The following is a 25,100-nucleotide window of genomic DNA, read 5'->3' as shown; positions in this document are numbered from 1 at the left end:
ACAAAAACTGCATTTTTACAGTATTTTTCTGTACACTGTAAAGTCTAATAAGTTAGTCTTACTTGAAAAAACCTAGGAAAGTGATTGTCTTGAATCTAAAGCTGAACTTACAAGTAATTCCTCAGTGTAGTCTACAGTATATTCCTCTTTCATCTAACTAGGCACAGCAAGTGAAGTGAACTTTAGTTTTCATTAATAGAACTCGTGTTGTGAAGCTGTGCCAAGTCATCAGTCAGATCCTCAAATCTGAAATATGTAGTAACCTTTATTTTAAGAGTAAGTTCATCTTACTTGAAAAAAAAACATGGGAATTGTTTGCCTTGAATTGAGCAAATGTTACTTACAAAAAACAGTTAGAGTAAGATTCAAATAATGCAGGTACAAGGACTTTAATAGTTATTAGTCTGTGTAAAAAACAAGCAAAAACTTTTGTTCAACTTAAGTTCAAACACATCATAACATGTGTAAGAATAAAAAAAATAAAGCTCGGTCATTCCATGTCAACATAACCAAAGTCCCCTCACTTAGGTCTCTGAAAATGTTGGAAGAAACAAAACAAGTGTAGAGGTGTAACCTGGGAAAGACTGAATGAACAGAGGGAGGATACAGAGACGCCCTGGGAGGATTCTGTAGGAAAAACAGGGAAGTAGCAAAAGGAGGACCGGAACAGACTGGGAAACGGAGCTGAACTCTTGGCAATAATACGTCACTGTTTAAGTTACTCGTCTCATTCAAGTTGACTTTAGTCTAATTGACAAGTTCTGTGCTTTTTTTTTTCACCCTGAACGTCACTGTTACGTTACCCAATCATTCAGATCCACAAATTTGTTGCTGTGAGTAAAGTAAACGAGCTGAATGCACGTGAACCCTAGTGTTAGATTTTACAGTGTATTGGACTGTTGTGCAGGGCTGTGTATCGATCCTAAGTATCAATATATCAATACAAATGAGTATTGGTATTGAATCGATACCATAGACTAAGGTTAATAAGTTAACTGGAGCCAAAGTCGATGGAGCCAGAAGCGCCCCCATATTCACTTCCTATTTGTCCATTTATATTTACAATCTATGATCAAGACTCAAGTTTTCAGATTGATCCTTTTGTTTGCATTATTATTAGCCCTAAAGTTAAAGACAATATTTTTGTAAACGACATGACTGATGTGTGTTTGTGGTGTTGTGTGTGACAGGGATGGGTACAGTTACCGTGTGCAGCTGGGGAAGCACAGTCTGGAGGAGGAAGAGGACGGCTCCATCACTCTGAGCGTGGCCAAGGACATCAAGCACCCCAAGTACCACGACCATCTGAGCCGGTAACACAACACCAGACACTAACACAGGAATATGAGGCACAGAAGAGAGTCCATATTTGTCTGAAATCAGAAACGTGATTAAACTCACCTGTAAATGTGCTTAAGATTTAAAGACATGATATAAAATTGACTTTTGGAGTTTTGGAGGCCAATGTTTTGTTCTCATTATCGTGCTCAAGTTGAATTTTGTTTTTTGAGTGATGAGGTGCTCACATACGGTGGTGTATTGCTATCACTCCCCAAAAAATATTTCGGCTCAGTATTACGTAATTACGTGAAAAGTTTCACGTTATAACGTGATATTTTTCACGTTATAACGTGAAATTATCACGTTATTTCATGATATGAAATTATCACGTTATTTCGTGATGTGCTATTTTCACGTTATAACGTGAAATTTTGATACGAAATTATCACGTTATTACGTGATACGAAATTATCACGTTATTTCGTGATAAGCATTTATCACGTTATTACATGATATGAATTTATCATGTTATTTCGTGATAGGCATTTATCACGTTATTACATGATATTTTCACGTTATAACGTGAAAACGTCAAGTATGGTTTTACGTGATTTCATTATAAGATCAGCCACAGCCAAACCACGCTTCCCTCGGTCCAGTCAACTCCAGCCTGAGCATGGCCCACGCTGAAAATGTGGATTCTCCACTCTTGAGATTACTTTGGGCTCGTGTTGTCTCCTTCGCATGAAGCAAGATCGTGTAAGTGTATTTTACTGTTTCGTCCCCAAGTTGTGTTAGCGTACGGTAGCAGAATGCTCTGTAATCCGTGTATCATTCGTTCATTCGTTTTTCAATATAAAGCCAAAAATAAGAAAAAGAAAAAACAACAGTTTTCTTCGCTATTTGTCTCCAAAACCAAAATGAAAAAACGGATAACGATTCGTTTTTTCAGTTTTCAATTTTGTGTTTAAATGAAGAATGGAAAAAACTGATAACGGCCGTTTCCCGTTTACGTGACTTCCGTGACTGTGATGCCGGACTTTTGCACCACATACGGACTGAATCAGGACGGATCCAGGTCCGAGACCAGACCGAGACCAGAGCGGGACTGAGACCGGGACAGAGCTGCTCTGGTCCTCTGCGCTCAAGAACCGCGGCTGGTTCCGAGGTGGTGCAAAGCATCCGACTGATGCATTCACACCAATGAAAATGAATCAAACTAAGAGCTTTTGGTTCAAATGGACTAGGTCCGGGACCAGACCGGAGGCTCAGAGCCCACGGCAGGGCCGGAGCTCGAAGCTGAGGCTCGGACCCCGTGGAGGCTCGGAGTCAAAGCTCGGAGTCCGCCCTGCTCCCGCTCTGGTCCAGCTCTGGTCCCTGTCTGGTCCCGGTCTCAGTCCCGCTCTGGTCCCGGTCTGGTCTCGGACCTGGATCCGTCCTGATTCAGTCCGTATGCTGTGCAAAAGTCCGGCATCGCAGTCACGGAAGTCACGTAAACGGGAAACGGCCGTTATCCGTTTTTTCCATTCTTCATTTAAACACAAAATCGAAAACTGAAAAAATGAATCGTTATCCGTTTTTTTCATTTTGGTTTTGGAGACAAATAACGAAGAAAACTGTTGTTTTTTCGTTTTCTTATTTTTGGTTTTATATTGAAAAACGAATGAACGAATGATACACGGATTCTCTGTAAGCAACTGCTGAATATTAGAGCTGTAGCGAGTTGTTCGCTGTGGGTAGAGCTGTTAAAAGTAGCCTAGTCTGTTTGCAATTCTGTTATAGCTCCTAAGAATTAGTTAAAGACAAAAGCATTCATTTGACACATTTCGGTGTTTCCAGTTATTTATGAATAATGACCATAAAACATTGTTGACTGTATGCACTCAGACATAGCCAGTGTAAGAGAATGCTATTCAGAAAATGTGGTGTAGTTAGCTAAGCTAAGCCCCACTTCAACTCATCTGAGCCCGGCCTGGGCAGGGGAACAGCGCTCAGAGGTCCCTGTGCTCCTCCGGTTCAGGCTGGGCTCAGATGACCTGGAGCGGGGAGTGGTTAGGTGCCTCGGCCTGAGAAGCGCTTTTCTCGAGAAGAACCAAGTGCACGGAGGAGGCTCAGAACAGTAACGAACCAGACCGGATTCGCGCTTCTGTCCGGATGCTTTACTCCACCTCAGAACCAGCCGCAACGCTACACCGGAGCAACCCGCACGGACCTAGAGTTCACTGCGCATTCTCGCTTTCCCCGCACGGGAACCAGCGCGCAGAGGACGGGAACCGCTCAGCGATGTCTTTACTGCTGTTGGCTGCTGCTGTTACCCGAACTCAGAGCTTCTGGGCTGATGTGCAGCGAGTTGTGTACAAAGTTATAGGCTACATGTGCTGTTTTATGAGTTTATGATGATAACTTGGGATGAGGACGGCCGTGGTGTTTTATGGTCTTTATTCATGAAGAACTTGAAACACCGACATGTGTCAAACGAATGCTTTTGTCATTAACAATGGAGCTATAACAGAATTGCAATTTTAGCAGCTCTTTGCCCACAGCGAACGACTCGCTACAGCACTCGTTCAGCAGTTGCTTACCGAACATTCTGCTATCTTGAGGACGAAACAGTAAAATACTCTTACAAGATCTTGCTACAGGCTCCTCCTCACATCACAATTCTGCACTAATAAATGTCCTTTTAATCCAGACTCAAACCAATTGTCCGTAAAAAGAATATAATCTCAGTGTTTGGATCTGTGTCTGCAGGTCTAAACAAACACATGTGAGTGACGACTCTGTGATATGTTCAGGGACAGTACAGACACACACAGACAAATGACTCCGTAGATAAATACTGATGTGGAGCCACATATTAGGACATTTATCTGTCTGTAAATTGGATTAAATGAACAGAATGTAGAGAGTCTAAGCTTTATAACGAGGTATAACATAGTAGATTGTTGACATTCAAATAGTTCTCATTCAGAAACTAGAGGGACTATTGAAATAAGTAAAGTATCAGAATGTAGGAAAGAGTTACACTCCAACAGGGTAAAGTTAAACCTGTGATATTCTTTCAAGTTGTTGACAAAAAATTTAAAAACTCATGTCGGTAACGGAGGGAATGGTCCAAATGAGTTCAGATTTGACATGTCACATCTACAGACATAGCTTCACTCAAATCTTCCATGTTTTTTGGGATACTCCTTACGGTTCGCCCGTAGCACGCCGGCGAATAACGCCTTCATTTCCTGTTTTTTCGGAGACCTGTCACGGCCACAGGCATTGTCCTAGAGAGCTCAAATTCAAATCGCAATTGCGTGATCCAGGCCTGAATGTGATGAAATATGAAATTTAATAAAAGTGAACTCTATAGCGCCCCCTAGCATAGACGTGAAACGTCAACATTATCGGATTAGTACCAAATTCGGGACATAAATTCTATGTATGATTACAAGCAAAAAAGTCTATTACGGACATGGTGCATTTTTCACTATTGGCCAGCAGGGGCGCAAAGACTCCCCCAAAAAATAGTTAAAAAATAATTACACCCACAGGGTTAGTCCGATCGTGCTGAAATTTGAATCACTAATGCCTGATCATGACCTGAATATAATACACTTTAAAACATATGAAGAATGAACTCTATAGCGCCCCCTACCATAGACATGAAATTTTAACATTATCGGATTTGTACCAAATTTGGGGATTAAATTCTATGTATGAATGCAAGCACAAAAGTCTACTACGGACATGATGCATTTTTCACGGTTTGCCAGTAGGGGCGCAAAGAATCCCCCAAAAAATATTTTTAAAATTATTACAGGGACATGCTTAGTTCGATTGTGCTGAAATTTGAATCACTAATGCGGGATATTGGTCTGAATATAATAAACTATAAAACATATGAAAAGTGAACAGTATAGCGCCCCCTACCTTAGACATGAAATGTCAATATTATCGGACTTGGACCAAAGTCGGGGAATAAATTCTTTGCATGATTATAAGCAAAAATGTCTATTACAGTCATGGTGTATTTTTCACGGTTGGCCAGCAGGGGCACAGAGAATCCCCCCAAAAATATTGTAAAAATTATTATATGCACATGTTTTGTCCGATTGTGATGAAATTTCTATCAGTTATACACTGCATGACCCTTATTCCATTGATATGTCATATACAGTTATCAGGGATACAGCGCCACCTATATGAATGCACACAATTTATTATTGTGTGACATAAAATTTGTTTTACATTCATTTGTAAAACTTTGCCAAAACATTCACTGACGTACTCCTCATCATAAAAGTCAGTAAGACCTATGCCCTAGTTTTACACTTTTGCCTCTAGAATAATTTCACTTCTGAGAAATTTAAAGGCACACTATGTAACTTTTCTGGTGGAGGATGTGTTTTCATGCACTTAGTCTTAGTGTGACAGTGCTCTTGACCATTAAAGTCACGTGACCTGTGGCTTAGTGTCTACAGTTTGTCTCTAGAATCATTCACTTTATCCAATTTTAAAGGTACACTATGTCATTTTTCTGGTGGACGAGCTGTTGGCCTCGGGAGCTGTCGGGAAGAGAGAGCGGTGTGTCGGGGCGGTCGCGAGTCCCCGGCATTCGCCAGGGGGGGCGGTGCGCGCCCGGGGCGAGGGCCACCATCGCCGTGCGCGGCTTTAATTATTATTATTATTTTTTTTTACTTTGCACAACTAAAAACACCAAAAGTAAACGTGTGCTGGGCTCTAACTTCTAAGAAAAAACACTTTAATTTATCTAACAACTGTTTTGGTGAATGGTCACATTTTTATATCGTGCATTTCCACATTCAAGGCACTTTACATGAAGGAATCACTCACCCATTCACACACACATTCAGACTCTGGGGGCGAGGTGGGTTAAGTGTCTTGCCCAAGGAGCTGGAATCGCACCACCAACTGACCGCTCAACCTATTATGTTCATGTCGAGAGCAGGATTCGCACCGCCAACCTTCGGATCGGTGAATATATTATATAGCGCTTCTCCACTTTCATACACCAGTGTACGCAGACACTGGGGGCGAGGTGGGTTAAGTGTCTTGCCCAGGGACACAACGACATTCATCTGTGGGAGCTGGAATCACATCAGTGGATCTGTGGAGAGCGGTATTCGAACCACTGACCTTCGGATCAGTGGGCAAACGCTCTACCAACTGAGCTACTGTCTTTTTATGGCTGATATTTTAAAGAAAGACCCAGCAGAAGTTTTAACTGTCTCCTGTGGTGTAACTTACCTCGGTTGTAGACGGCGTGGGGCTAGGAGGTGATTTTCTTTTAGCTTTTGCTTGTTTTGCCTCAGGTTTGGAATATGGACTGTGCCGAGAAGAGCAGAAGCTCTTCTTTGATGCAGGTCCATGTGAGTTTGAGGGCCCTGGTTTCTCTGGACAGTCCAGTGATGGTACGTTGTCAGGGTACATGATGAGCTGTCGATCCATCATGGCCTCTGTTTTGTCGTCTATCTCATCTTCATCCCGGTCTGAAGATGATTCAAGGATGGGTGATTTAGAGGGCCCTGGTTTCTCTGAAGAGTCCAGTGTTGGTAGGTTTACATCAGGGTACATACTGATTTGACCGTCCAACATGGCTTCTATTTGGCCGGCCATTTCATCCAGCACCTTATCCTTGGCCTTTATTTTCATGTTGTGGATGGATATCTGTAAAAACACAAATACTTTTTAACTTTGCATAGTTAAGTGCCAACATATACTTTCCAGGTCATATTTTGCACTTTAAACTGCATAACCACTCACACATAACTGTTTTATGGTGTTTTAAAAGCACTGTCTACAATCTGTCCTTTGATTACACCAGATTTTTAAGTATTTAGTCCTTCAAAACTACAAATTTTAAATCAGACGTCATGTCTAGACAGTTACACTACAATTACTTTTACATGACAACTAGTTTCCCCAAAAACTTTTCACTCTTACTTGAGTATTTTCTTAGAACAGTACTCACATGTACTTGAGACATGTTATTTTGAAGTATCACCACGTATATTTCATTAAAACTTGTGTAGAAACAACATAACCGACCAAAACTTGCTGAAACTCTGCCCGACCAGTGCAGTGTGTGTTTTTTTGCATTTGTCTTGTGTTGAATTCATGGCAAAACTGATCACTTACCTCGTGTATCTTCAGGTCGTTGAAGCTTCTGTTCGCTTGGTAATTAAATGTTGAGGAGAGCTCGTGAAATGCTGCTTTCTGTACTGTCTCTGAGTGAAATGACAATCTTAACCGACCTTTCCCCAAAACAAGATGTCAACGGAGCCACGGCGACGATAACAGAATTTTGTTTTTTTTAATCATTTTGAAAGTAAACATGTTGTGTCCAAGCTCAATTCTCTTTCGCTGAAAAATATGACCTTCCAAAATGTTCAAATACCATGGAAACATCATAATCCAGCATCAGTACAGTCGGCCTGTATGTGTTGTAGCAGTCATTAGGAAATATTAAAGGATCAGAATTATACTCGAGATCTTGTAAGAGTATTTTACTGTTTCGTCCTCAAGATATCAGAATGTTCAGTAAGCAACTGCTGAACGAGTGCTGTAGCGAGTCGTTCGCTGTGGGCAAAGAGCTGCTAAAATTGCAATTCTGTTATAGCTCCATAGTTAATGACAAAAGCATTCGTTTGACACATGTCGGTGTTTCAAGTTCTTCATGAATAAAGACCATAAAACACCACGGCCGTCCTCATCCCAAGTTATCATCATAAACTCATAAAACAGCACATGTAGCCTATAACTTTGTACACAACTCGCTGCACATCAGCCCAGAAGCTCTGAGTTCGGGTAACAGCAGCAGCCAACAGCAGTAAAGACATCGCTGAGCGGTTCCCGTCCTCTGCGTGCTGGTTCCGTGCGGGGAAAGCGAGAATGCGCAGTGAACTCTAGGTCCGTGCGGGTTGCTCCGGTGTAGCGTTGCGGCTGGTTCTGAGGTGGAGTAAAGCATCCGGACAGAAGCGCGAATCCGGTCTGGTTCGTTACTGTTCTGAGCCTCCGTGCACTTGGTTCTTCTCGAGAAAAGCGCTTCTCAGGCCGAGGCACCTAACCACTCCCCGCTCCAGATCATCTGAGCCCGGCCTGAACCGGAGGAGCACCGGGACCTGTGAGCGCTGTTCCCCTGCCCAGGCCGGGCTCAGATGAGTTGAAGCGGGACTTAGCTTAGCTTAACTACACCACATTTTCTGAATAACCTTCTCTTACACTGTCTATGTCTGAGTGCAACAGTCAACAATGTTTTATGGTCATTATTCATAAATAACTGGAAACACCGAAATGTGTCAAATGAATGCTTTTGTCTTTAACTAATTCTTAGGAGCTATAACAGAATTTCAAACAGACTAGGTACTTTTAGCAGCTCTACCCACAGCGAACAACTCGCTCCAGCTCTAATATTCAGCAGTTGCTTACAGAGCATTCTGCTACCGTACGACAACACAACTTGGGGACGAAACAGTAAAATACACTTACACGATCTTGCTTCATGCGAAGGAGACAACACGAGCCCGAAGTAATCTCAAGAGTGGAGAATCCACATTTTCAGCGTGGGCCATGCTCAGGCTGGAGTTGACTGGACCGAGGGAAGCGTGGTTTGGCTGTGGCTGATCTTATAATGAAATCACGTAAAACCATACTTGACGTTTTCACGTTATAACGTGAAAATATCATGTAATAACGTGATAAATGCGTAACACGAAATAACGTGATAAATTCATATCATGTAATAACGTGATAATTTCGTATCACGTTATATAACGTGATAATTTCACGTTATAACGTGAAAATACCACATCACGAAATAACGTGATAATTTCATATCATGAAATAACGTGATAATTTCACGTTATAACGTGAAAAATATCACGTTATAACGTGAAACTTTTCACGTAATTACGTGATACTGAGCCGAAATATTTTTTGGGGAGTGATAGCAATACACCACCGTACTCATAAAATTTCTGAAAAAATGTTAAATAAATTTCTTGTTATAATGTGTCAATACTGTCCACGATAAGTAGGTCAGAACTTGCACTGGAGACCACTGAGAACACCAGGAGCCACAGTGGGGCAGCGGGGGCCTTAGTGCACACTGTTGTTGTGTCCTTAGGCAAGACACTTCACCCACTTTGCCTAGCATGAAAGTTGTGTGTGAGAGTGTTGGTCAGAGAGGCCGAGAGTGTGGATTGGCAGCCTCACTTCTGTCAGTCTGCCCCAGGGCAGATGTGGCCACAATAGTAACTTACCACCAGCAGATGTGGAGTGACTGAATCATGAAATATAAAGCTGTAAGTTTAATCTTTTTAAAATTGAATTTTCTCAAACATATTTTCAATCTTCAAATGTTTAATATATTTGAAACAATAATTTCAGTAAAACAGATTTGTGAGTTTATTACCCGGAAGTTGTGTCGTTTAAGCAAAGTTAACAACATCACAAATGTTTTCTGGGTGTCAACATTAATTACTCCTGTCTGTAGATTAAAAGACAATTATTTTGCAATTTTCTGATCCATGTTATAATGTTGTTTCCTCATCAAAAGGAAGTGCTCCACTGTGTTTTTAAACTCTATACATCTTCACTGGAATCATTTGGATAATTTCAGCCCTGGAACTGCCAATCTCTACTAAACTAAAGGTAAAAGGAGCTGTTAACTTGAAAACTCCCACTTCATGACATCACAAGGTGGAACAGAGCATTTTAAGATTTGGAGATGTAGACAGACTAATGCAGGATTACACAACAAGTCCTGGTATGTTTTTGAGAAGGTAACAACATTATAACATGGGCTTAAGCTCCCAAGTGTCAATTTTGTATAATATAGCACTTTCATATCTCCAAAACATGTTCAGTAATATACAAATGTATTTCCCACCATGTATAAATCTTTTTTTTTTCTTCTACGTGATGTAATGTAATACAAAGAGTGCTCCTTTGTGTTTTTAAAGAACTCAGCCTAAATATTAAGAGTTTGTTTGTTAAACATGTGTGAATGAAACAAAACACAACTCCAGGTCTGTTTGTGATGAGGAAACGTTATAACATAGATCAGAAAATAGTCTAATATTGGCCCTTTAAGGATTCTTGTTTGCAGATTAAATGTCTTTCAGTAATTGTCTTTTCACATTGAAATTTCTCTGACAGAAATGACATTGCTCTGCTGAAGCTGGAGAGACCCGTCACCTTCTCTGACACCATCCAACCTGCCTGTCTGCCACCAGCGGGCGCTGTTCTGCCCGATGGAGCTCCCTGCTTCGTCACCGGCTGGGGTCGCCTCACCAGTCAGTAGGACAAACACACCAATATACAGCAATGTTATTACCTGTGAAAACAAAACATAACAAAGCATGTACGCAAATTTACAAGACAATAAAACCAAATTCATGATTATTTTGAAATTATAGAGGAGGAGACAACATTATAACATGGATTAAGTATTACAAGAGTCAATTTAGAGTAATATAGGACCTTTAAGACATGTTTTTGTCTTGGTTTAACCCAGGGGTGTCTACACTTTTTTCATCAAGGGCCACATATCTAAACACAGATGAAGCAGAGGGCTGATCGAGGGCCGTACACTGGTGCTCATGCTTATTTATTCATGCTAAGATCCTTAAAACTACACACTTAATATTTAATATTTGGCTTTATCAAGGTAGATAAAAAAAAAAAAACAACTTGCAGTACTAAGTTAATTTGTAATATTGGCCCTTTAAAGAAGAAAACCTCTTAGCTCCAGTTGTTTCTTTGACCTCTGTCCTCTCTTCCCCTCCCCCACAGCTATGGGCCCCGGGGCCGTTATCCTGCAGCAGGCCCTCCTCCCTGTGGTGTCCTTTGAGATCTGCTCTCAGGACGACTGGTGGAGCTTCCTCCTCACCAGAGACATGGTGTGTGCTGGAGGAGATGGCGTCAAGGGCTCCTGTATGGTGAGTGTGACAGACAGTGGATTTACCACACTAGACTTTTATATTATACTCAAAATATCCGTGTGATCCCTCTGTGGTCCAGGTAGAATCCAGCGCAAAAGAAAAATTCACTTCTGTCAACTGGACAATGTTTTTTTTATATATATATTTATTCAAAATCAGCAGGGAGGCGGATCTCACAATATCAGATTTTAGAGTTACGAATGAGACAACAAATTTGTGTTTTAGCTGTTGTCATCATGAATAAAATAAAAATATAATAGATTATCATGTTAGAAATCCAGATGATCATTTAGTCATTATTTAAAAAGGTCCATATTCCACTATTTTCTGATCTATGTTATTTCCAATGTTGTTTTCTCATCACAATCAAACTGGGAGTTGTGTTTTGTTTCATTCAAATATGTTTAACACACAAACCCTTAATATTTAGGCTGAGTTCTCTGAAACTTTGTGCCACCTTGTGATGTCATATGATTAAACAGGAAGTGCTCCAGTGTGTTTTTAAACGCTATACACCTTCACTAGAATCATTTGGATAATTTCAGGCCTGGAATTTGTAATCTCTACTGAATTAAAGGTAAAAGAAGCTGTTAACTTCATGACATCACAAGGTGGAGCAGAGAATTTTCAGCTTTGGGGATGTAGGCAGACTAATAACACAGGTTTACTCAAACATGTGTGAATGAAACAAAACATTATAACACGACTTAAAGCTCAATTTTGCGTACAGTAATTTCTGGACTATTGAGTGCGTCTGAATATAAGCTGCATCAACTAAATTTTAACTAAATTTTAAAATTGTACATATATAGGCCGCACCTGAATATAAGCCGCAGGTGTCTACGTCTTCAAGAACGTTTTCAAGTTCGGGTCGTCTGCTTTTATCGCCTCTGAAAGCTTTTGTCGTCTTTTTGCGTTGAGTCAGTTCGTCGCGCTGCCAAAATCTCACCGTCGACTCACTGATGCCGAGCTCACGTGCAGCAGCTCTGTTTCCTTCTTCGACAGCCACATCAATCTCCTTTAACTTAAAAGCTGCATCATCTGCATCTCTTCGTGTGTTTTCATGAGGACGGTGTGTGTATGAAGCTCAAAATAACTGTTCAAAACACAATCAAACAGCATCTTCTCGGTGCATCATCCCCATCTCTCCCCACGCTCTACTGCGCATGTCTCCTGCAGAAAGAGCCTCTGTCGTGTCTGTATCATGTCAGTGTCTTGGAGGATTTCAGCAGATTTCAGACTCTCAGGGGGTGGGGCTAGTTGTGTTGAACAGGTATGAGCGGATGTCCGGCTACTGTAGTTTGAGACGTTTCTTCTCGTCATTTACACATCCGGGTAAAACATATCCCAGTCACTAATGTTTATTTAGCATCATAACTTATTTTATCACACAGCAATAAGCTGTTCTAGTGTTAAACACACAGACAGTGGTGTTTTCTGCACTCAAGCTGCACAAACATCTGCTGTGTTGCCAAATCATAGACTGTAAATATAAATGGACAATGTGCCAAACAAATAATCTGTCTGTATATTCGCCGCATCGTTTTATTAGCCGCAGGGTTCAAAGTGTGAGACAAAAGTAGAGGCTCCGGAAATTACAGTAATATAGGCCCTGTGAAGAAACAATGCTTTTGACGTGCTGCTTTCCTCTTCCTCTGCCTCTACAGGGAGACTCAGGTGGTCCTCTGAACTGCCAGGGCTCTGATGGGTCCTGGGAGGTCCATGGGGTGGTGAGCTTCGGTTCGGGTCAGGGCTGTAACGTGGTCCAGAAGCCCAGTGTCTTCACAAGAGTCAGCGCCTACAACGCCTGGATCAGCTCCGTGAGTCAAAGCTTTTACATCTGTAACAAGACAAGAGCTGAAAGAACATTAAAGGCCCACATTACACTATTCTCTCATCTATTTGACAATGTTGTTTCCTCATCAAGAACATAGCAGGAGCTGTGTTTTGTTTCATTCACATGTTTAACACACAAACCCTGCATATTTAGTTTTTTTCTCAAACAGAAATCACTCTGTTCCACCTTGTGATGTCATGCGGTAATACAGAAAGTGCTCCACTGTGGCCCCATCCACTGTAGTGTGTATTTGAGTCATTTTTGTTGCAGATGCAGTGTTCGTCCACCTAATCCGATGGAAAACAGCTCCAGAAACGGAACAATCTGGTGCTGCCAGCTTCCACAAATTCATCTGAGTACAGATCTGGGGCCTCATTTATAAAGCTCGCTTACGCACAAATCCTTGCATACGCGCTCTCTACGCCAACCGCGGTATTTATGAAAGTCGACTAAGGCGTGGCGCTTTGCTTAACTCTACGCCAACTCTGGACCTCCTGTAAGTCTGGAGACACGGGGGAAAAGCGACACTCGTGGAGAGAAGCTAGAAGTGAAGAGAGTTTGAGGAAGAGTTTGATCAGGAATTCATCAGAAAATCCACGTTTATAAAAGAATTACCTTCAGATTTGTGCATTTTAAGTGTTTGGGTCGCCAAAATAAGGAGAAGGGCTGTTTATTCCACTCATTATTCTCCACAATATTATTCATTTGAAACTCGTGCACGAGCGCGGCCACGTTCCCGGACCCGGTGTAGCGCAGGGTCTTCAGCTGTCCACACCGCGACCATAGACTTTTATAGAACACAGACTGTGACCCAACAGAGGACGAAATAATGACCCGACCTGAGACAAAAACTCTCGGCCGGAACACAGGAGCTTTTTTGGTTTAAGAAAGCACTGGGACTAAACACAACTTTAATACTGTCTGAACCTGATACGAACCTTAGTCCAACAGAAGCTGAACCGCATCAAGACACAGTAGCGAGTTGTTTTTTGAGCGCTCAGTTTATACAAATTAGCCATGGGGTTTTAAGTTTCGTTTCTGTAAAACATAAACAAATATGCTCAAAGCTGTGTGGATCAGGAAGGCTTGTGGACACAGAAACGACGTGTCTGGACACAAATCATTTCCGATACGGTGATTCATTTCAGTGTTAACAAAGCCTGTGTTTTTAAACTCTATACACCTTCACTAGAATCATTTGGAGAATTTCAGCCTTGGAATTCCAAATCTCTACTGAACACAAGGTAAAAGGAGCTGTTAACTTGAAAACTACCAACACATGACATCACAAGGTGGAACAGGCATTTTGAGCTTTGGAGATGTAGGCAGAGTAAGAATAAAGTGTTACTCAAACTCAAAATGTGAAACAAAATACAACTCCAGGTTTGTTTTTGAGGAGGTAACAACATTATAACTTGACTTAAAGCTCACAGGAGTCAGTAAATTTAGGACCTTTAAAGATGCACTGTGTAACTTTTCTGATGTATAATCTGCCGCTTGCTTGTCTTGCTTGTACTTTGACTGAAATGTTCCACAGTATGGCATTAAATAAATTGATCTCTGTGTAATCAAGCAGGTCAGATCTGTGAATAGTAAGAATACATGTTTCTTGGGGTATTCCTTTTGACAATGAAAACACCTGTTTGTATTAAATGAAAGATAGATTAACGTTTAATGCCATATGGTGGAACATTTCAGGTAAAGCAATGGCATCTCCATGGAGACAAACAACTGGCAGACCCCCCAGAACTAAAACCAGTTCTAAACCAGGACTAAAATCAGGACTAAAACCAAGTCTAAACCAGGATTAAAACAGGACTAAAACAAGATTTAACCGGGACTAAACCATTAGGCGCAGACTGCGATTGATTGATCAATGATTTCGTATCATTTTGAGTAAAAAAAACATCAAATATTACTGATTTTCACTGGGCTGGTGCATTTATGTTTGTACTGTCAGTGAGTTTTTTTTGTTTTTTTTTTTTATAAATAACCTGGGTGTAAATAGCATTTTTGTCTAGGAACACCCGGGTGCCCTTCTATGTGCCACACTTAATACACCCAGGTGTAAATAGCAACAATGGCTATTTGCCCTATGTGTGAATAACAATGTTAACTGTTTACACCCAGGGTGCAAATAGCATCTGCCTTAATGTTTTGTATGTGACTTTATTGACAAACTAAACAGGAAGTGCACCTTTGTTTTTACAGACTATGAGCAGGAACTGAGGAAAGGCTGTGCCGGACTGAAGGCAATAAAACAAGAATCCACCTGAACTGTGTCCTACTTATTTGCACCAACACTGATAACCAAACTAAACATTATCTATTTATAATTATGTATACAATTGTGATTTTTAACTCTTGCAATTCGGTGTATGTAGGATTCTCTTCAGCGTACACACTGTAAACAAGTCCAGGAGAGTTTTGAGAGAATTTGAGAAAGGACTGAAATAAGAATGAATGAACTAATACAAGAATCCTGTGAGTTTAAGAAGATTAAACAGGTCTAAACTTCAGGTACAAGATCTTTCTATAAAAAAAAAATACACTGTTGATGTTTACATACACACCATAACTCTGATCATAGTCTCATTTCTGGAGTTATCAGATTATTCAAATGTCATGTACACAGTTACTTCTGGCGTGATACTCTGATGATTATTTCTGATTGTTCACATCTGTACAAGTTTTGACAAGGAAAATGATGCAAAAAAAAAACTTGTGTAAACTAGTTCAGCAAAGACAGAAAGAGAAAATGTTAAAGATTGAAAGAGGACTGTACTTTGTCTTCCAGATACAACAAATACTCTAAAAATCCAAGTGTTTTGATGATCAGATTTCTTGTGTGCATATAAACACACCAAAAATCGGATAATTATTGGTTTATCTTAATACTGTTGTTATCTGATTTTACTGGCCGTGTAAATGTGGCCAGTGTTTGAGTAGGAAATTTGATATGGACCCTGTTAATATTTTAAAGTTTATAAAAAGTTACTCATGAAATAAAAGGTAGTAAACCATAATGTTACAGGTTATACTGAGGAAAAAAAAAATGCAGGGCTGCCCTTTATCACCTGTTCTGTTAAAGACTAAAAGAATACTGTACTTTTGTCTTCCAAATACAACAGTTACTCTAAAAATCTGTGTGTCATTCGTTTATTTGTTTTTCAATATAAAAGCAAAAATAAGAAAAAGAAAAAAACAACAATTTTCGTCATTATTTGTCTTCAAAACCAAATTGAAAAAACAGATAACGATTCATTTTTTCAGTTTTCGATTTTGTGTTTAAATGAAAAATGGAAAAAACGGTTAAAGGACTAGACCAGGACTCAACCAGGTCTGGGACCAGACCAGGACTGAGACCGGGAACAGGACCAGGACTGGGATCGGGACTGAGGCCTGGACCGAGGCTGGGACCGAGGCTGGGACCGAGGCTGGGACCAGACCAGGACCAGACCGAGACCGGGACCGGGACCGGGACCGGGACTGAGACCATGACCAGACCAGGACTAGACCGAGACTGAGACTGGGACCAGACCAAGACTGAGGCCGGGACCAGACCAGAACTAGACCGAGACTGAGACTGGGACCAGACCAAGACTGAGGCCGGGACCAGACCAGAACTAGACCGAGACTGAGACTGGGACCAGACCAAGACTGAGGCCGGGACCGGGACTGAGACCGGGAACAGACCAGGACTGAAAACGGTTTAGTCTTGGTTTAGTCCTGGTTTAGTCCTGTTTAGTCCTGTTTTAGTCCTTTTTCAGTCCTAGTTCAGTCCGGCATCGCAGTTTAAGTCACGGAAACTGGAAACGGCCGTTATCCATTTTTTCCATTATTCATTTAAATCGAAAACTGAAAAAAAAAAAAGTTTTTTCATTTTGGTTTTGAAGACAAATAATGAAGAAAACTGTTGTTTTTTTGTTTTCTTATTTTTGGTTTTATACTGAAAAATAAATGAACGAATGATACATGGATTATTGTAAAAAGTTACTCATGAAATAAAGGTAGTAAACCATAAGTGTCAAATATTATACTGAGGAAAAGTGAAAAAAAACAAACAAAAAAAACCAAACAAACAGGGGCTGCCCTTCATCACCTGTTCTGCTTTTTACTTCCGAAGGCAAATTACAAGTGAAGAGACACACATCACACCAGGTTACTTAGCAAATATTTTATTTATAAAACACCAGTGAAAATATTCAAAATAAACATGTTCAAAAACAGAATATTTACAGAAGAGAGGTTTTCACAGTACAAACATTATAAAGTCAGAAAACGACTACGAGAACTAGACACTGCATCGGTTTGCAAACATGAAAATGAAACTCTGCATATCATATAAAATAAACACAGATATTCAAAGTATAAACAAGGAATTGTCCATTTCATTATAAAAGTTACAAATCTATGAAAAACAAATACTTTTAGAGCAAGAGTGGTACAATAGAGCTTTAACTAAACAGCCATTCACGCATTTTTTTTTACTGCCATTTAATAAATACAACAAAAGTAGTTATATTTAAACCAAACTGGCCACATTGGTAAATTTAAATTACGTTATAATACCTAAAATTATCAAGTTACAAGACATTGTTTAGCTGGTCCTAACCTGGAAACACAACGACTGCATGAGGGAGGGCATCTGGCACAACTATCAATCCACGTTTCATTCTACTTTTCACTGCAGCTCATGATTTCTTAAACTATTCTAAATCTACAATATTGTTTTGGGGTTTAAATCTGCTCTTGGGTCATTTTATCAGTGGCATAAATTATTTTCAGTTTCAATTTCAGCAACATATCGAACTTCAGAACATGAGGAAGGGCATCTGGCTCAACTATCGGTCCGCTATGCCGTAAAAACAAGGGAGAAACTTTTATTACAATGCAAAAACTAAAATCTAGCCAAGTTAAGATGACTTGAATTAAAGTTTTATCACGATTTCAGTAAATTTCACTTGACGAGTAAAACGATCTACCAACGGAATGAGTTTTTTTTGTACTTAAAATATGAAAATACATCAACATCAAAAAACAACAACTTCTTGGACTTAAAATGAAACAAAATCCAATGTTGCATGATCCCACTGACAGATAATTTTACTTGCCAAGTTGATTCTAATAAAGCAAATAAAGTAAAATGTTCTTAATTTAAGTCATTTCAATTTACGTAGATATGAATCTTAAGAAAAACATGTTCTTGTAAGTTTGAACTAACCAGATTTCAATGCTTTATAGACACTAGGAATGGGACAAGATCACAAAATTGCCACAAGATCGTGCACACAAGCGAAAAATTATCTTGTGAGATTTTTTTCCAAGTGTTGGACAAAAACAGTACCAAAAAGCAGCACAAGAATAATCCGTGTATCATTTGTTCATTTGTTTTTCAATATAAAATCCAAAATAAGAAAATGAAAAAAACAACAGTTTTCTTAATTATTTGTCTCCAAAACCAAAATGTAAAAAACTGATAATGATTCATTTTTTCAGTTTTCGATTTTGTGTTTATATGAAGAATGGAAAAAAAAAACAGATAAAGGCCGTTTCCCGTTTACGAGATTTCCGTGACTGTGATGCCGGACTTTTGCACTGCAGACGAACCAGGACTGATCCAGGTCCGGGACCAGAGTGGAACCAGAGCGGGACCAGAGTGGGACCAGAGTGGGACCAGAGTGGACCAGAGTGGGACCAGAGCGGGACCAGAGCGGGACCAGAGTGGGACCAGAGTGGAACCAGAGCGGAACCAGAGCGGAACCAGAGCGGGACCAGAGTGGGACCCGAGCCTCTGCAGGGTTCGAGCCTCAGCTTCAAGCTCCGGTCCGGCCGTGGGCTCTGAGCCTCCAGTCTAGTCCCGATCTCAGCCCCGATCTCAGCCCGATCTCAGCCCCGGACCTGGATCAGTCCTAGTTCAGTCCATATGCAGTGTAAAAGTCCGGCATCGCAGTCACGGCAGTCACGTAAACTGGAAACGGGCGTCATCTATTTTTTCCATTCTTCATTTAAACACAAAATCGAAAACTGAAAAAACTAATCATTATTGTTTTTTTCATTTTAGTTTTGGAGACAAATAATCAAGAAAACTGTTGGGGTTTTTTTTCCGTTTTTTTTTAAACGAATGAACGAATGATACAGGGATTCAGAATGGCAACAAAAATATTAACTCAATTAAATACAAAATTGTGAGGCCAAAACTGGAAACAGAATAATGAAATTTACATATTAGGAATCGTGTTAGAATCTTGTCTTGTCTTCATTCTTGTGGGCCCAACCTCGTATCTTGTGGAAATTGTGTCTCGTTCCATCCCCTGATAAATACTTTTTGTAAGTCTGTAGTCCATTCTTCATTAGCCCAGTTGATTCTTTGCATAGCTTTACGCATTAAATAAAGAATGACGATGAAGGACATGGTTGGCCACAGCTGCACCGTGAATGGGCCTCTGTGCTCTGGGGTCATCTCGCCATGGTGACAGGGCAAATACTTCAGACTATTCGCATACCCTTTACTTCTCCACTGTTCTGTGGTTAAGAATACGAAACACTTAAACGGGGCATTGTGTAACTTCTCCGTCAAACGCTTTTCTTCACGGAGATGTTGTTGCTTTGTCTGGAATGTTCCACAGTATGACATTTATTCAATTACAGCTGGTTTTGTTGCTCAAAATACGTAGAAAAACACTCATTCTGGCTGTGATTGGGGTCGCCTCTCCACAGATCTGACCTGTAACTTGGTCTGGTTTGGTCTCCATTAAGATAGAAAACTTCAATACCAGACAAAAATAATAAAATCTCCACTAGAAAAGTTACACAATGCAGCTTTAAATGTGTAAGAGTATTGAAGTCAGATGGTCAAACAGTATTCTTCAGTTATATGGTATTTCAATGTCAAATAAAACTTTTATGGGGTTTAAAAATCCGTGTATCATTCGTTTTTCAATATAAAACCAAAAATAAGAAAATGAAAAAAACTGTTTTCTTCATTATTTGTCTCTAAAACCAAAATGAAAAAATTGATAACAATTCTTTTTTTTTTTTTTCAGTTTTCAATTTTGTGTTTAAATGAATAATGGAAAAAATGGATAACAGAAAAAAATAAAAAAAAAAATGGAAAAAAAAAAAAGGGACATTTGCGTCGCATACGGACTCAAGCAGGACTAAACCAGGACTAAACTAGGTCCAGGACCAGACCGGCACCAGACTGGGACTGAGAGTGGGACTGAGATCAGGACTAGATGAGGACTAAGACCGGGAACAGGACCAGGACTGAGACTGGGACCAGACCATGACTGAGACCGAGACTGAGGCCGAGACTGAGACCGGGACTGAGACCGGGACTGAGACCGGGAACAGGACCAGGACAGAGACTGGGACCAGACCGAGACTGAGGCCAGGACTGAGGCCGAGACTGAGACCGGGACTGAGACCGGGAACAGGACCAGGACTGAGACTGGGACCAGACCGGAATTGAAACCGGGACCAGATCGGGACTGAGACTGGGACTGAAAACACGAATCATTATCCATTTTTCATTTTGGTTTTAGAGACAAATAATGAGAGAAAATGAGAAAATAGTTGTTTTTTCAGTTTCTTATTTTTGGTTTTATATTGAAAAACAAATGATATACAGATTTTTAAAACTTGATAAAAATTATACAACTACTGGTATTTTGTGTCAGTACCAGAAAGCGAGACACAAGCCTGGAACTGACTGCAAAAACCGTCTGGGGGGGAGAAAAAAAAAAAAAAAAAAAAAAAGGTTTTCACAAATAGTTTTTTTGAATTTCTGAACATTATTAGGCTATATATTCTAGTTTAAGATAATGATTTTGAATGTCGCGTCAACATTGCATAAAAAGTATTGTAAACCAAGCTTTTGTGAATCACAGACTTCTAACTTTTAAGGCGACATTTTGAGCACGTATGACCATTCAAAAGCTATACTATTTTATTTTGAAATGTAAATAAACACGGCGCTTACTTTTGCATTGCTTTGAAACCCGGGGATTGTACTCGTAATGGAAAACGGAAAAAATCTGCATACACCAAAAGAGGACAGAGGCAGGTTGTCGTAATGTTGTGGACGGTAATCTGCGTTTTAAAAGAGGCACTTGAAGCTTTCTTTCCTAGAAGCATTTCAGATTACAATAACACTGCAGTGGACTATAAAACGTAATGGGAATGTCAGTCATTTATTTTCCAGGACATGATTTCTCGTTATTGGTGAACTGCAAATGCCTTGGTCCGGAAAACACCTGAGGGTACGACTTTCATTAACCTCGAAGCGCCGCCGACTTGCCGTTAAAGCTACACTGTGTAATGTTGGCTGTGCATAGTACTAGCAATACAATACAAAAGTTTACTTCGTTGAAAATGTACTTACAAACAGCATATTTAAAAAAGGTGCACTATGTAACTTTTTGGATAGGGGGTCTGTTTTGTCCTCGTTTCTCTGGATATGTCATCGCTCTGCTTGGAATGTTCCACGGTATGACTTTAAACAGCTCTACCTTACATTTATTCAATCACAGCTGCTCAAAAATAACTTGAAAAACAGGCGTTCTGGCTGTGAGCGGGGTCGCCTCTCCACAGATCTGACCTGCAACTTGGTTTGGTCTCCGTGAAGATAGAAAGGTTTAATGCCACACTGTGAAACATTCCAGACAAAGCGATGACGGACCCTCCACTCGAAAAGTTACGCAACGCACCTTCAAGGCAAGTCTATTTCCAGTCTATACATGCAAATTAAAACAGGTTAGGCTCCATTTTTTACAGCAAGAGGTATTAAACTGATTTCTAAAGTGCCAAATTCAAACATAGAATAGAAAACTAGAATAGAAAACGACTGTTACATTGCTTACAAATCCGTGTATCGTTCATTTGTTTTCCAATATAAAACCAAAAATAAGAAAATTGAAAAAACAACAGTTTTCTTCATTATTTGTCTCCAAAACCAAAATGAAAAAACGTATAACAATTTGTTTTTCATTTTTCGATTTTGTGTTTAAATGAAGAATGGAAAAAACGGATAACGGACGTTTCCCATTTCCGTGACTTAAACTGCGATGCCGGACTGAACCGGGTCTAAACGGGTCTAAACCGGGTCTAAACCGGGTCTAAACCGGGTCTAAACCGGGTCTAAACCGGGTCTCAGTCTCACTTCAGGTGCTGGTCCTGGTCTGGCCCTGGTCTCAGTCCTAAACCAGGACTAGACCAGGACTAGACCAGGACTAGACCAGGACTGAAACAGGATTGAAACAGGACTGAAACAGGACTGAAACAGGACTGAAACAGGACTGAAACAGGAATGTCGGGACTGGCCCGGACATGCGCCCACGTAGACTGTTGGGTGATTAGGAAACCGGGACCAAACTGGGACCAGCCCGGGACTGAGACCTGGTTTAGTCCCTTTTCAATTCTGGTTCAGAGCTGGTTTACACCTGTTCAAGTCCTGTTTTAGTCCTGGTTCAGTTTGGCATTGCTGTTTAAGTCACGAAAACCGGAAACGGCCGTTATCCGTTTTTTACCATTATTCATTTAAACACAAAATCGTAAACTGAAAAAACAAATCGTTATCCGTTTTTTCTATTTTGGTTTTGGAGACAAATAATGAAGAAATTTTTTTTTTTTGTTTTCTTATTTTTGGTTTTATATTGAAAATGAACGAGATACACGGATTCTTAGTTTGCCAACAGCACCAATGTAACAAAATGGCACTTCAAAATAGCAAATTCTTGAAAAAACATGTATTGGAGTAACATAATTCTAATGAAATAGACGGCACAACATATAAAAAAAAAAAAAAATCAATCAAATCAATCAAAATATTTTGAAAGACACTGAAACAGGAGACTTGAAAGACATTTGTAAACAAGGTGAAAAATGTAAAAATCCAGCTCCATATACTTGTATAAACAACGAGATTGGATCGGTGGAGAGCGGGCACTTCCTGAGTCAAATTAGGTAAGAAAATACACAACATGTGCGCAATAAATAGTTATCTGTTGACAGGAAGGGCATCTGGTAGGGATGTAACGATATCCAAATCTCACGGTACGATATTTATTGCGATATTTTGGAGCAGCTGATATAATTGTAGACAGGACGCTTTTTTGCTTTTAAAATACCCTGGTAAGATTTTGATGTGAAACACTCCCATCATAATCCCAAGAATTCAAGTAAAACATATTTATTCATGTTGTCTGCACTGAAATGCATCATGGGATATGTAGTTTTTGATGTTTATTAGCTATTGGTACCACAAAACAATGCATTTAAACAAAGGATTTTGTAATTCGATATATTGTGAGACTTTTGACGATACAATATCACGATATTTTGGTTATTGTTACATCCCTAGAATCTGGCATAAAATTTTATGTTGACATATGATTTAGTATTCTGCAAGTATCCAAGAAGGGCATCTTGGATAAAATATGTTGAATTATGATGAAGTATTTAGCAAATATCTGGCATAAAATCTGAATTTGTCCAATACTCTTTGTCAGAATCAACTGAATTCTATAAAAACATGCAATTATTATCCATTTATTTCATTTTTAAAAGTAAATTGGGGTCAGCCCTGATTTTGTGTGTGCAAACCAAGTTCTTAGAGTTTCAAACATCCCATATTTTTGCCTTTACTTAAAGAAAAACAGCGAAAAAGAGCACAGAATCCGTCAAGCTGGTGAAGTTTGGTGCAAAAGCTTATATCCTTGCCGTTTGCTTCTCTCATTACCGTAAAGTCCAGCTTAAAAGTGCACTTGAATTTTCATTGTCTTTTGGCACTATCTGCTGTCCGTAATTTCCTTTTTAACCATTCAGTGCTTTGAAAAAGTCTGGTGCTGTGTTTCAAGATATCGTTTTATATAAAGTGCCATTTGGTTTGTCCATAGTCAAAGTCTCGGCTCAAAATGGCAGATGATTGAAATTTCAAACACAAATATTACCAACGTTTAAAGCGGAGGCACTTTGTCTTCATACTGTGGCGGCGGGGTTAGCGGTTCTATACTTATGTGCGTTGGCGCTTGGGGTATTTCGCCGTCATTGATGCGGATTTTTTCCGATTTTATCCTTCGAATCTTGATGGGCAGGAGTTTGTTTTTACCCAGTTTGCGGTTGGCGTTTGCGGGCTGCTCGTTTACGGTGGCGGTGATGGTGTTGGCGCTGGCTCCCTCGGACTCGTACTGCAGGTTGTCCGGGGGCACCAGGTCTTCGTAGGAGGGCAGCTGGGAGACGCTGGGGCGCAGGTTGCTCTGTCGGACCGGGTACTGCCCGCTGCCAACCGCCTCCTCGTAGGTGGGCACGGCGTAGCGCTGGGCCTGCTCCTCGGCTCTGGAGGGGAGAGAGTGAAAGGGGGGAGAGACATTAGTGACAGAAATGGCTTCACCAGGAGTCTCCAACCTCTTTCTTCTGGTGAGCTGCCTTTAAAAAAAGAAAATGCCAAAGAGCTACTAATTTTAGAGGTCATTAGCAGAAATTAGGCATAGGAAAGGCTTAGATGGAGAACAGTTAGATGCCTATAAAACAGAAACCTTTATCCATTTATTAGTGCACAAAGTTAGGCATTCAAATGGCACATTTATAATGATAGTTCAGTCATTCAGTACAATATGTATACTGTATTTATTGGATTATAAGTCGCACTTTTTTTCATGGTTTAGGTGGTCCTGCAACTTATACTTTGGCGCTCTAGGCTTGAGTGTCAGTATCTGCTACTCCCATTACTCCTGTATCACTGTCACTTGGCTCTACTGCGCATGTCTCCTGCAGAAAGAGCCTCTGTCCTGTCTGAAATTTTTTTTATTTAATCAAACTTATAAAGACAAGCGAAACCATCCTGTCAGGATTCAGAAAGGCCGGAATAATTCTAACTGGAACTGAAGCCGAGTCTGAACAACAGCTACACAGAAGAGGAAGTTGCGTTCTATTTACCTCTGGAGGTCGTGCAGCTTGCTCAAAAGTGACACCGAAGATGAAGAATTCAATAGATTTAGTGATTTGGAGTGAGATGGAGAGTTTGA

General features: G+C 40.2%; 3 protein-coding genes across 5 annotated transcripts in view; 1 reads left to right on the top strand and 2 right to left on the bottom strand.

Annotated features, from left to right (window-relative positions):
• The window catches only part of LOC129412366 (uncharacterized), a 9,131-nt gene extending 1,486 nt beyond the window's left edge, over positions 1 to 7,645 (bottom strand). The window contains exon 1 of one of the 2 annotated variants that reach the window (XM_055165975.1): positions 7,432 to 7,645. The gene's annotated coding sequence lies outside the window, so the exon portion shown is untranslated. Of the gene's footprint in view, positions 1 to 1,206; positions 1,387 to 7,431 lie in introns of those variants that run through there. The other variant, XM_055165976.1, reaches the window with a different exon arrangement.
• Positions 1 to 15,350, top strand: part of LOC129412306 (chymotrypsin-like elastase family member 2A) — a 20,638-nt gene extending 5,288 nt beyond the window's left edge. The window contains exons 4-8 of the mRNA XM_055165669.1: positions 1,191 to 1,313; positions 10,453 to 10,589; positions 11,089 to 11,234; positions 12,905 to 13,079; positions 15,286 to 15,350. Of these exons, the coding sequence (XP_055021644.1) occupies positions 1,191 to 1,313; positions 10,453 to 10,589; positions 11,089 to 11,234; positions 12,905 to 13,079; positions 15,286 to 15,350 (646 nt within the window). The remainder of the gene's footprint in view (positions 1 to 1,190; positions 1,314 to 10,452; positions 10,590 to 11,088; positions 11,235 to 12,904; positions 13,080 to 15,285) is intronic.
• A 6,832-nt stretch (positions 15,351 to 22,182) lies between these two features.
• The window catches only part of tmem51a (transmembrane protein 51a), a 31,775-nt gene continuing 28,857 nt past the window's right edge, over positions 22,183 to 25,100 (bottom strand). The window contains exon 3 of one of the 2 annotated variants that reach the window (XM_020933457.2): positions 22,183 to 24,411. In XM_020933457.2, coding sequence (XP_020789116.2) covers positions 24,033 to 24,411 — 379 coding nt within the window. In that variant the 3' untranslated portion in view covers positions 22,183 to 24,032. The remainder of the gene's footprint in view (positions 24,412 to 25,100) is intronic. The other variant, XM_020933458.2, reaches the window with a different exon arrangement.

This window comes from Boleophthalmus pectinirostris, unplaced genomic scaffold (genome assembly GCF_026225935.1).
Source record: "Boleophthalmus pectinirostris isolate CB_2022bp ecotype Guang Dong unplaced genomic scaffold, ASM2622593v1 HiC_scaffold_8, whole genome shotgun sequence".
Classification (NCBI taxonomy): domain Eukaryota; kingdom Metazoa; phylum Chordata; class Actinopteri; order Gobiiformes; family Gobiidae; genus Boleophthalmus; species Boleophthalmus pectinirostris.
Note: the sequence above shows the minus strand (reverse complement) of the source record. Positions and strands in the feature narration are given on the sequence as shown.